Raw genomic sequence first — 13,666 nt, forward strand, 5'->3', positions numbered from 1 at the left:
TCATGCTCAAGAATCACATTTAATTCAAGGCTGCTGTACAGCACACATGCACTGTATAAGCTGGGTCTAGAGACAAATAAAAATTTAAAGCAGAATCATTTTTCTCATGTTAGCATATGGTAGACATGTTTTTATACTATGGGGGCACCAGAAAATATATTGTGCCTAAGAGAGGTGTTGGCAAGTATGAAGGTGCTGCAGAAGGGTGTTGGGCTAAAAAGGGCAGGGAGACACTGTTCCACATTAAAACTTTAATCTGACATCCATGTATCTTTGGTGGTCTGGACTGGCATATTTTGACTATTGGATGTAACTCATCTTAATATCCCATCACGCTTTTGATTTGCTCTTTTAAGATATTACACATTAATTTGTTAAATTTTCCAGTGAACATGGTTAAATTAAAGGGAACATGGGAACCAGAGACCTTTTGAGCCAAATGGTGCATTATCATAACTTCCGAAAAATTCAATATCTAAAAAGTTGACATTATTAGTACCTCACAAAAAAGTAACATTTAAGATCTAGAAGGCCAATGCCAGTAGACACATGACAGATTTCACCTGCCAGTTTACCCCAATTAATTCTGAAATGAAAATGTGTCATTGCTAATTTATTATCGCTGAATCTGAATACAAGGAGATCCCAACTAACAGCACTCTCCACCACAGAGATTGCTGTCGTTCCAGAAGGCAGCTCTCACCACCATCATCTCAAGGGCAGCTGGTGATATGCAAATGGTTTTAGACGATGATACCCATATCTTACACAGCATTTTCTTAAAATGTTTTGATACAGCAAATATTGACAATGACACACTCTCCAAGAGTTTGGAAAGGGAGATTAAAGATGGAAAAACATTTGCAAGGTCAGGACATTTGGGATGGGGACTTTGAGAAAGGCTTTAGAAAGCAGCCCTGAAGCAAAGCAGCTACTTACAGTACTAGAATGGAGACTAGTTGACAATACAAATCATCTCCTAGATTTTTACTTCTTTCATTTTAACCCTGAGACTACGTATATTGCATTATGGGTTATGCCCTTTAACTAGGTTTCTCAACAAATAATAACAATGTGTCAGACTGCATAATAATAAAACTTTAATTCTAAGAATGGAAAAATGAACTTCAATTTATATAGTGCTTTCATATCCTTAGGAAATCCCAAGCTCATATAGGCAAAAATTGATTTTGTAATGTAATCACCGTTACTTGCAGCCAAATGTCTAACATCTCTCATACTTAAAATTTAGAGATTATTGCCTGAAAGGCAAGTCCTATAATGGAATTTCAGTTGAATATGCTACCTTTTTTTAAACAAATAAGCCTTCCCAAAGAAAATCTTTGATGCTTATCTGAAATGGTCAATTTCCATTTTAACATCCTTCATGGTGTCCATAATATGTGACCTGAAGTATACACTTACGGTAATCCTTCTGTTAGTCTCTCAGCATTAGTCAGTCTTCTTATACGAATTTGAAGTTTTTTAGCTTGATTACATTTGATTGAGATGCTTGCAGAAATTTAAATATTTTGGAGGGGGGGCTACATTGAACAAATATGCATCAGCAGGCATCTTTATGTATTTAATAATTGCTGTGGGTGGAAGGTTAATGAGAGGGGGTTCTGGTTGTTGTTGTTGTTGTTGTTGTTCCTCTCCCAACCCCTTAATACAAGGCCTCTGAAAGGTGTTTGTATTTGTAGTTATTTATTTCTTACATCTGAGAGAGTAAAAGTCTTTATGTTGTGTTTCCGTTGCAATGTACAAGCAATAAAGAGGGGAAACGTGGGAGGATATTGCCCAAACACTAATATTATATACATAATTGTTTTGTATACGTGTATATACAGTCAGATACACAATCACATCAATGTACAGTCAGATGCACGATCAGGTCAATGTACAGTCAGATATGAAACCGGATCAATATATGCAATCAGATATGCAATCAAGTTGAAATAAATCCCAATTCATCCATTCAGAAAGCATCTAAGTTTGCTTGAAGTCATCAGCTGTTTTGAATTCAGTCAGGGGAAACTCACCTGCCAACGTAAAAATTAGGATTTACCCCTCTGAGTCTATGTTAAGTTTAATCTGACACAGTTTTGCTTGTCTATATATTCAATCCCAATCAGTTAGCGACATCTGAGCTGCCTCCACTGAATCCAACATTCCTCCTAGCTTCATATCAAATGCAAATCTGACCATTTCTACTGAACATCTGAATATAACTGTGTGAATTAGAGACCGTGCATATGTGCAAAAAGTGGAGCTGTGTCTTATTTCAGATTTCTAATGTTTTATGTTATATTTTTTATGATCATTCCTAGAAATTGGTCAGAATTCTAACCTCCATTTTGCTCCTTACTGTTATAAAAGAATAGTTCCAAAATACCACATAGTGGCATCGCTGGTGCAGCTATTGACTTGAGTTCAATACGAACCTCCAGCCTGTCTGTGGAGCTTGCACATTCTCCCATATTACTTTGTGGATTTCTTCTGCTTGCTCTAGTTTCCTTCCACATCCCAAAGATGCGCAGGTTGGTTGGATGACTGGCCATTGTACCATCCTCGTAATTTGTAGGTACATGGTACGATCTGAGGGCGTTGATGGAAATGCAGGGAGAATAGAATCAGGTTACTGGTCGGCAAAGACCCAGTGGGTTGAAGAGCCTGTTTCTGTCCTGTGTCCCTCTAGCAACAGCCAAGTCTGTTCTGCAAATAGGGTTTTAAGAGTGTACAGACCAAGAGGAAGTCCTAAAGTCCCATACAACTGGGCTCAAAAACATATACATCCCTTCATCCATTCAATTCTTGAACCAACTAGCAAAATCCTAATCACTACAGATTCGCCACATAATGAACACTGACCTCTTTGCACTAAAATTGTTTTTTTTGGTTCTAATTGTGTTTTCTTGTAAAAATGTGTAATATTTGTTCAATTTATATTTTTCTTGTGAACTCTGCGAATGTAGAATGTGCAATGCGTCTGTGATACTGCACAGTAACATAGTAGTTAGCACAACGCTGCACAGTACAGGTGCTGGGGTTCAATTCCTGCCTCTGCCTGTAAGCAGTTTGTACTTTCTCCTCATGACTGCATGGCTTTCTTCCAGCTGCTCCAGTTTCCTCCACGGTCCAAAGATGTACCACTTGATAAGCTAATTGTTCATTGTCAATTGTTCATAAGATATGGGAGCCGAATTAGGCCATTCAGCCCATCAAGTCTGCTCTGCCATTCCATCATGGCTGATTCCGGAATTCACTCAATCCCATACACCTTCCTTCTCACCATATCCCTTGATGCCCTGATCAATCAAGAAACTATCAACTTCTGATTTAAATATACCCACAGGCTTGGCCTCCACCGTAGTCTGTGGCAGAGCATTCCACAGATTCACTATTCTCTGACTAAAAACATTCCTCCTTACCTCTGTTCTAAAAGGTCATCGCTCAATTTTGAGGCTGTGCTCTCTAGTTCAAGATACTCTATCATAGAAAACATCCACCTTATTGAACCTCCTCTGTCCTCTCACCAATGACACAACATATCCCTTCCGGATATGGGGCCCAAAACTGTTGACAATACTCCAAGTGCGGTCTGACTAGTTTCTAATAAAACCTCAGCTTATCTCCTTGCTTTTATATTCTATTCCCCTTGAAATAAATGCTAACATTGCATTTGCCTTCCTTACCACAACTCAACCTGTAAATTAACCTTCTGTGAGTCTTGCATGAGGGCTGCTGCAATCACAATGATTCCTCAGCACTTCCTACCCCTACCTATTTTTGTATCATCTGCAAACTTTGCCATAAAGCCATCAATTGCCTTATCTAAATCATTGGCAAACAATGTGAAAAGCAGCGGTCCCAATACTGACCCCTGAGAAACTCCACTAGTCACTGGCAGCCAACCAGAAAAGGCCTCTTTATTCCTACTTTCTACCTCCTGCTTGTCAGCCATTCTCAACTGAGGAGCCAGTATCTTTCCTGTAATGCCATAAGATTTTATCTTGTAAAGCAGCCTCATGTGTGGCACCTTATCAAATGCCTTCTGAAAATTCAAGTAAGTGACATCCACTGCCTCTCCTCTGTCCACCCTGCTTGTTACTTCCTTAAAGAACTCTAACAGATTTGTCAGACAAGATTAACCTTTACAGAAACCGTGCTGACTTTGAATTTATTTTATCATTAATCTCCAAGTACCTCGAAACCTCATCCTTAATAATAGACTCCAACACTTTCCCAGCCACTGAGGTTAGACTAATTTGCCTATAATTTCCTTTCTTGTGCCTTCCTCCCTTCTTAAAGTGTGGAGTGACATTTGCAATTTTCCATTCCTCCAGGACCATGCCAGAATCAAGTGATTCTTGAAAGATCATGACCAGTGTACCTGTTATCTCTTCAGCAGCCTCTCTTAGGACTCTGGGATGTAGTCCATCTGGTCCAGGTGATTTATCCACCTTAAGACCTTTCAGTTTTCCTGGCATGTTTTCCTTTGACATAGCAATGAGACTCATTCCTGCTCCCTGACACTCACAGACCTCTAGCACACTGCTAGTGTCTTCCACAGTGAAGACAGATGCAAAGTACCCATTAAGTTCATCTGCCATTTCTTTGTCCCCCATTACTACCTCATCAGCATCATTTTCCAGTGGTCCAATATCAACTCTCACCTCCCTTTTACTCTTCAGATAAATGAAAAAACTTTTAGTATCCTGCTTTATATTATTGGTTAGTTTTCACTCATATTTCATCTTTTCCCTCCTTATAGCTTTTTAGTTGCCTTTTGTTGGATTTTAAAAGTTTCTGATTCACCCAACTTCCCACTCACTTTTGCTACCTTATATGCCCTTTGCTTGTCTTTTATGCAGCCCTTAACTTCCTTTGTCAGCCACAGTTGCCTATCCCTGCCATATGAGAACTTTTTCTGTGGGACATTTCTATCCTGTGCCTTGTGAACTATTCCCAGAAACTTCAGACATCATCCCTGCCAGTATCCTCCTCCAATTCACCTGGGCAAGCTCCTCTCTCATGCCTTGGTAATTCCCTTGATTCCATTGTGATACTGATACATGTGACTTCAGCTTCTGCCTCTCAAATTGCAGTACAAATGCAATCGTATTAGGATCACTGTCTCCTAAAGTTCCTTTACATTAAGCTCCCTAGTAAGATCTGGGTTATTACACGACACCCGATCTAAGATAGCCTTTCTCCAAATAGCCTCAAGCACAGGCTGCTCTAAAATGCCATCTCATAGGCATTCAACAAATTCCCTTTCTTGTGATCTGACAGCAACTTAATTTTCCCAATCCCCATGCATATTGAAGTCCCCCATTACAATTGTTACATTACCCTTATTACATGCCTTTTCTAGCCCCCTTTGCAATCTCAACCCCACATCTTGGCTGCTATTTGGAGGCCTATATATGATTCCCATAAAGATTTTGTTTTACTCTTGCAGTTTCTTAACTCCACCCACAAAGATTGAACATTCTCTGACCCTATGTCACCTTTTACTAAAGGAGTAATTCCATCTCTTACCAACAGAGCCACACCACTGCCTATGCCTTCCTGTCTGCCCTTTTGATACAATGCATATCCTTCGATGTTAAGCTCCCAACAATGGCCTTCTTTCAGCCACGACTCAGTGGTACCCACAATGTCATACTGACCAATCTCTAATTGCGCCACAAGTTTGTCCACCTTATGCCTAATGCTACCTGCATTTAAATACCGCACCTTCAGTCCTGCATTGTTTGCCCTGAGATTAGGTTGGAATTAAATCAGGGGTTTGCTTGGTGGCGCAGTTCAAAGGGCTGGAAGGGCCTATTCCACACATCATCTTAATAAATAAATAGTGTTTTCATTGCACCTGTGCATATATGTGTATATATAAATATATATATATATATAGCAATTAAATCGACTTTGAACAAAAATATCCCTCTTTTAAATATTCCCTCTCTACCTCCTCCCCCCCAGCTTCAAATGATTCTCATAAAAAAATAAAATTCTTCCTCTCAAGCGAAACTATCAACTTAAGGTCCGTGGTTTCCTGGTCGGGGTATTTGGAGTGATTGACGGCAAGGACATGGAATAATTGGTAGGAATAAATGATTTAAGTGGGACCCGCCCAGGGAGGGGAGGCGGGGCAGCCAGCTGCTAAGTGGTTTGGCAGAAGGCGCCGAGATATCCCGGGGAGACTCTGTGGGAGCCGCTGCGGAGTAGGAGAAGCTGAGCGATGCTACCGTGGTGTCGCCTTCACCATGACAATACACAACACGGGCTCTCACCTCGGCAGCGCGCAGATGGCATGTCTGGCTAAGGTAAGGGGTTTTCGTTGACCGGCTGGGGGTGAGTGGAGAGGGAGAGCACTACCACAAACTTACTTTAATGTGGAACTTACCCTTGCAAGCAGAACTGAAAATTATGCGAGAACTTGTATTTTCTGTCGCTACAGCAAATGGGTAAAAGTTAACAATCATAACAAAGTGAGATTGCCACGGATGGGGGCGGGATGTGGAATTCTGTGCTTCAAAATTTTGATCTGCGATCTCGAATAAAAAAAACTGCGTGAAAATGGATGATTACAAGTAAATTCTACGGTAGAATTGATTCCGTTCTGCTCTGGGGTTAACTTTGATTAGAAAATGTGTAATCTCTTCGTTCAGTGTTTTATTTATGTCCGAGTACAAGAGTGGGAATTAGACTTTAATGTGGCTCTTTATGATATTACTTTGCAGATGGAGACTTTGATAGTGGCAATGCAAGACCCCGACACGGGCATTAAGATGAGAATCCAAAGATTTCTTGTTCCTATTCCCCATTCAATGACTGGTAAGACATTCAGTAAAGTAATTCGGACTAGAAACGGGGCCAACTATTATTTCACTGTAGGTGGCCTGGGGCAGCTTGTTTATCTCTTACTCTAAGCAAGGTAACCACTTTTCACAGGTGATTTGGAAAAGTTCCAAACTCTCTTAGTGGCTTGGTAATTGGGATGAATCCCAACATCATCGCTGAGTGGTGATGGAGTGAGCAAATTTACTTCCCTGTTTTTGGAAGTTATCTAATTGTCAACTTGATTGATTAAATTGAAATGAAAATTGAGTTAACTTCTAGAAAGATCTAGTGATCTGTTTGTAAACTGAGGGGTGAAGCTAATCCTGGGCTTTGTAAAATAAAACCTGAAATGTAGAGTCTTGTTGGTTTCCTTAATTTTCTTGTTACTTCAATAAATGAAGAAAAATCAATAAAATATAACGATGTTTCATGAATGTATGTTGCATCTTAAAGTATGGCTTTTCCTCCACTATTGAACAGGTCGGTAGATCTGGCACGGTTTTGTTATTGTAGTTATGTTGAAGGAATTTGTGTTGAAACGTGGGCTTGAAACTTTTCTTTAAGAAGCTGGCTCAAGGAGACAATTGAGGTTTAACAGAGTTGGAAACTCCTTTCAGATTTTCAGTTCATTTCTGCTAAAGGGTCTAAAAACTGCATTTATCTACACATGCAGTTTTCCGGTAAATGATTAACTGCAACAATGGGTTGGAGTCTTAAAGTCGGAAGTTGAGCTTGTGATGAAGGTGCAATGCAAAGCTTGCAGCTGCATAGAATTAGAGACCCAACATTCATAAGAATAACTTGCTTATTTTATGTTTATCAGAATTATTACGAGAAGGAACACATTTAAACCAAGTCTATTGTGGTGCAATAGATTTCTGGAATGCTGACCCTTATTAGGGCAAAGAAAAATGGCTGATCCCAAACACAAGGAAATCCATAGATGGTGGAAATCCAAGCAATACACACAAAATGCTGGAGGAGCTCAGCAGGTCAGGCAGCATGTATGGGAAAAGAGTAATCAGTTGACGTTTCAGGTCAAGGCCCTTCAGCATTTTGTGTGTTGCAAAACTTGCTGCTGAATGGAATTGGGGTGTTGGGGAGGTGGAGAGGAATCCCAAAATGCTGGAAGCAGGTCAGGCAGACTTAGTAGAGAGAAGCAGAGTCCATATTTCGAGTCAAGAACCCATATAAAGCTTTCAAAAAGCAAAATGCCTTCAGTTGGAGAAAATGGGAAATGTCTGGTAAGGTACAAACCATAGTTGGATTTGGTCTGCACCTTATCACAGACATTTAATATGTCCTCCTTGTCCATCTGTAGAGCTTGTTATGATGACTATTCCTTGTCTTGAAACAGGAACCACGTCTCCTTTCCTTTACTGCCTAACCTCCAGGAAGTTTCAAGTATTTTCTGTTATTGCTCCAGTATCTCCTGCGATCACTTTAAAACACAGTAGCAAATTTCAGGTTGGATTCTGGCATCCCAAGAAGTTGCTTAACTGGGTCATACAAGTTCCATGTTTAATAATTCGTCTTCAAAATGCCATACCCAGCAGAATCACAAGCCTTGTGTACTTCTCAAGTTTTTACTTTGCAGGAGGTCAAAACCTAAAATTCATCTGAATTGCCCCACCCTCTCAGACTTGGCATTGTTTGAAAGCCTGCCACTGACATCTTTCAAGTTATTCAACCTTAAGTGTTGTCACCCAAATATAATGTACAACACTGAATGAAACACTCCAGTTCCTGTCTTGTAGGAGGTACTAGCCCAGAGTAGGAGACCAAAATTATTTTAATTAAAGGAGATTGACTACATATTTTGGCTCCTGTGGCAAAGGTGGTGCTGTCTATTATGAGAAGGGGCATTGCTAAGAGCTCTTCCTTTCTCCTCTTCATTGTTCAGCTGGTTGCAGCCCATTCTCAGTAATTCACAATGCAAAGATCCATTTGTAATACTGACCGTATCCAGAAACATTTGAGTCACAAAACAATGAATGTTGAATAATGAACATAACCACTGTTGACTGAATCAAAGGTGGTGATTAATCAGCATATAGGAGGGAGATTGAAATTCTGGTTGTGGTGCCATACAATTAATGGTTTTGCCCTCAATGTCGGCAAAACCAAAGAGCTGATTATTGACTACAGGAGGAGTAAATTGGTGGTGGAGGGGCAGCAGCCAGTACTCATTAAGGGATCGACGGCAGAGAGACCATAAGACGTAGGAGCAGAATTAGGTCATTCAGTCCATCGAGAGGGTCAATAATTTTAAATTCCTGGGCATTATCATATAAGAGAATCTGTCCTGGGACCAGCACGTAAAAATGCCATTTCAAAGAAAGCGCAGCAGTCCCTCAACTTTCTTAGAAGTTGTGCAGATTTGGTATGTCATCTCAAACTTTTCACAAACTTCTGTGGTATCCTGACTGGTTGCATCCCAGCCTGATATAAAAACGCCAGTGCCCAAGAACGGAAATGCCTACAAAAAGTGGTGGATGCAACTCAGTTCATTACAGAAAAAGCCCTCCCCATCATTGAGTACACCCACGAAGAGTGCTGCCACAAGAAATCAGCATCCATCATCAAGGACCCCCATCATCTAGGTCATGCTCTCGCTGCTGCTATCAGGAAGGAGGTACAGGAGCCTTGGGTCCCATACCACCAGGTTCAGGAACAGCTATTATCCTTCAACCATCAGGCTCCTGAATCAGCATAGACTGCAAGAAAATAGATCTCAGGGTAGTATTTTGTGACGTGTATATACTTCGATGATAATTTTACTTTGAATCTTGGTACCAAGAAAGCCATTTCTTTTGGTCAGTCAAAGCTTCCAAAGGTGCAGGAAAACCACTTAAAATGTGTAAGCATTTCAGCAATAGCCAAAAGAAATAATCCACCAGTTAAACTGCATGATGTTGATGTGTTGTTCCATGTAATTGAACCTATGTACAACTGGGGCAAAGAGGACATGATTTGTAGTGTTTTATCAGTTCCATTCATGTTGATAGCAATGTCTAATGTTATCAGCATTCATTGGGTCTACACATGCTAGATTTTTCATAAATATGGCCCTTGTTACCCTTCCTGATGGAAGCATACGTTTACATTAGGAAACTTATGGTTGGTTTTGTTAAGTGCTCTTTGAACTCAGAAGAGTGTTATAGGGCCTAATTTTGCTTCTGATTTGTATTAACAATATGCTTAACCTAGCAGTCAGAATAGTGGCACTAATTTTGCTTATACTGTACCATTTTTGAAGTACTGTATGTAATTCTGGATGTCTCATAATTGTAAGACACGGGGCAGAATTAAGCCATTTGGACTATTGAGTCTACTATCATTTTGATCATGGCCAACTTATTTTCCCTCTAACTCCATTCTCCTGCCTTCGCCCCCTAAAGTATGATACCCTTGCTAATCAAGAGCCTATCACCTCTGCTTTAAATATACCCATTGACTTGACCTCCTCACAGTCTCTTTGGAAGCCTCAAATCAGGGTCCTTTTACCCTTGCCATTTCTTGACTACCCACAAGTATTCTACACTTTCTTTTCCTATGTCATGTTCTAAGGATTTGATTTCACCTTTTTAACCAACTAACCCATCAGTCAAATTTAACATCACAGTGCCTGCCTTTGCCATGTGGGCATCTTGGTGATTAGAGCTGTGAGGTGAAACCACGCATTGTGTTTGGATCAAAGTCTGGTCACATTTTATGTTTATAAATGAAATGTTATAAGCATTTTTATCTTGAAATCAGGCCTACTGATTCGCTCCAAAGCAACTCAAGATTTGTCCTTAGTTATCAGCTATCTAATTCACACAGAAAATGCTTGCCAATGTCCCTGCATTTTTTAAAAAGTGTATCTCAAGATGATATTGAAATTCTCTTAGCCGTAATATTCTAGTTGAAGTTCTTGGTTTTAGCAGTGTTTGAAATGGCAATTACCTTTCGACTGCTAATCTTCGTTCCCCCAGTATCCTTCCACCCCTGCAGAATACACATACAAACACTAAAACTGCAGGTGTTCAGATATAGGTTGTGGAAAGCAGAATTGCTGTGGGAACACCAGATCAATATCTTGAGCAAGAGCTTGATTTCAGTCTTCCTTGTTCTCATATGAGGAGGACCCTGATGACTGAATGTTGCACCTACAACTGAAGCTAACAGAGTAAATGCTATTATCAGACCACTGACCTTATGTTGAAGGAAGGTCATTTAAACCCTCACTGAACTCGTTTGATTTTGCTCTTAATTTCTGAGCACATAATTGTATCATCCGCATTCTTGAGGTTTGTGCTTTCATCCATATCGTTAATCATGATTGAGAAATGTAATGGTCCCAACATTGATCACTGTGGGGTTCCACTAATGATTTGACCATGCACACAGCTACTATCGCTAATGACTACCCCTTGCCTTTGTGAATGTAATCAGTTTGCTATCCAGTGATGCTCCTTGTACAGGATAAAATATTAATTTCATCTTTCTAGGTTTGTAGAAAAGACTCAGGCTCTTGCAGCTCAGTAGGGGGTCATTTGGCCAGTGCAAACCTCATTTCTTTTAAGTTAGTAGCTCTTTCAAAAATATTTCAAATTGCTTTCTGCAGGTTTTGGTGTTGTTTCCACTCTCCTTAGTGTCTCCCAGATCATCAAAGTTCTGTGTGAAATATCGCAGAATGTGATACCAAATTTTTTGTTTCGTCAGCAGGACAGTACAAAGACATAAAATTACAATGAATTACAAAAATAGTTTGTGCAAAAAATGAGGTATTCATGGGACTTCTCAGAAACCTGAAGGGGAAGAAGCAGTTTCTGAATTGTTGAGTGTGGGTCTTCACACTCCAGTCCCTCTTCCTAATGGTAGAAAAGAGAAAAGGGCATATCCTGAATGGTGAGGGTCCTCAATGATGCCACCTTCTTCAGGCACAGCCTCTTGAGGATGTCCTTGATAGTGGGGAAAAGAGTCTGTAGTAGATCTGGCTGAGTCTGCAACCTCTTCTGATCTTCTGTCATGCTGTGATGCAACCGATCAGGATGCTCTCCATTACACATCGGTAGAAACTTTCAGGATCTTTGGTGTCATACCAAATGCCCTCACACCTAATGAAGTAGAGCAACAGTTGTGCCACCTTTACGACTGTATCAATGTGTTGAGCCCAGAACAGATCAGGAACTTGAAGTTGTTCCCACTTCCCACCGCTGACCCAGTGAGGACTGGTGCATGTACCACAGTTCCTTCGTCTTGCTGATTGAGGTTGAGTGTGAGGTTACTGATACATCAGTGCTGATGTATCTCACTCCTGTACATCTCTTCACAGAGATTCTACTAACAAGAATGGTGTCATTTGTGAGTTTATAGATAATGTTTGAGTTGTGTTTCACCACACATTCATGACAGTAAAAAGAGGAGCAGCGGACTGAGCATGTCTCTGAGTTGGGCTTCTATTAATAAGAAGGGAATGTTATCACTGATATGTACTGACTGTGGTCTCCCACTGACAAAGTCAAGAATTCAGTTGCAAAGTGAGGTATAGAGGCCCAAGTTTAGTAGCTTGGTGATTAATACTGAGGGGATGCTTGGATTGAAAGCTGAGCTGTATTGATAAATTGTGTTTTGCTGTCGTCTAGGTGCTCCCAAGCTGAGGGGACAGGCGGTTGGATCCCTGCTTTGGAAAGGGGTGAATTGCTGCAGGCCCGGGTCCTTGCTCAGGCAGGAGTCAATTCTACTTGTATCCAAGCTCTTGAAGCACTTCATCACAGTAGATGTGAGTGCTATTAGGTGATGGTCATTGCGGCAACTTGCCCTGCTCTTGGGCACTGATATGTTTGATGCCTTTTAGAGCCTCATTCCACAGCTATGAGATATTGAAGATGAATACTTCAGCTAGTTGGTCACCACAGGTGCATTGCCAACTACACCACTGGGACCTAATGCCTTGTGAGGGTCACCCTTTGAAGGATGTTTTGACGTTGGCCTCTGAGATGATGATCCTGGAATTGCCAAGTGGTATGGGGAGTCACATGAGTGTACTATTCTTCTCCCTTCCCAATTGTGCATTGTCCCACTTGGTGGCACAATAATAACAGCACTGGACTCTGGAGTGAAGGTTCCTGAGTTTGAATCCAAGTCGGGTTGAGCGTCGAGCTAGCAACTCGTCCTCAAAAACAAGAATAGCTTGCTACGGAAACACCATCAAGACTGTGCCCCAATAACTCCTCTGCCGAGTTGAGGGCTAATATTCTTCTTCCAATTGTGCATAAAAGGCATTGAGCTCATCGGAGAGAGAAGCACCACTGCCACCTAAGCTGATAGATCTTACTACAGGAAATACTGGCGTGCAGATCCTGCCACAGCTGTCATGCATCCAGTTATGTCTATAGTTTCACGTGGCATTGAATTTTTGCTCCCAGGATGGCTTTTGAAAGGTTGTACCTGGGATTCTGTATGGCTGGCCTTGAAGGCCATATATCTACCTTCAGCAGACTATGAACTTTCTGATTCATCCAGGGCTTCTGGTTTGGGAAAAATTAAGTATGTCCTTGAAGGCGCACACTGGTCCACACAGGTCATGAAGTTGGTGACAGCAGGTAAATACTCCTCTGTGCCTCTCAGCCATAGATTCATCTTCCTCACCACCAATGTTGTGGTTTTTACTGGCCTCGAAGTACAGCCAGGTGATCAGACGTGCTCAGGTATGGATTGGGTGACACAGTAAGGGTTTTTGGTGGTGTAACAGTGGTTGAGTTTCTCCATCTGATCTTTCTATATCCTTCATGACTTTATCAGATCCAATCTACTTTCCAAGGAACAGAATCCC

At 40.9% G+C, this 13,666-nt stretch overlaps 1 protein-coding gene across 1 annotated transcript in view; it reads left to right on the plus strand.

The window, feature by feature from the left end:
- Window positions 1-6,216: 6,216 nt before the first annotated feature.
- The window catches only part of rgs11 (regulator of G protein signaling 11), a 136,250-nt gene continuing 128,800 nt past the window's right edge, over window positions 6,217-13,666 (plus strand). The window contains exons 1-2 of the mRNA XM_073060567.1: window positions 6,217-6,329; window positions 6,747-6,840. Of these exons, the coding sequence (XP_072916668.1) occupies window positions 6,270-6,329; window positions 6,747-6,840 (154 nt within the window). The 5' untranslated portion in view covers window positions 6,217-6,269. The remainder of the gene's footprint in view (window positions 6,330-6,746; window positions 6,841-13,666) is intronic.

The sequence above is a fragment of the Hemitrygon akajei genome, chromosome 11 (assembly GCF_048418815.1).
Source record: "Hemitrygon akajei chromosome 11, sHemAka1.3, whole genome shotgun sequence".
NCBI lineage: Eukaryota > Metazoa > Chordata > Chondrichthyes > Myliobatiformes > Dasyatidae > Hemitrygon > Hemitrygon akajei.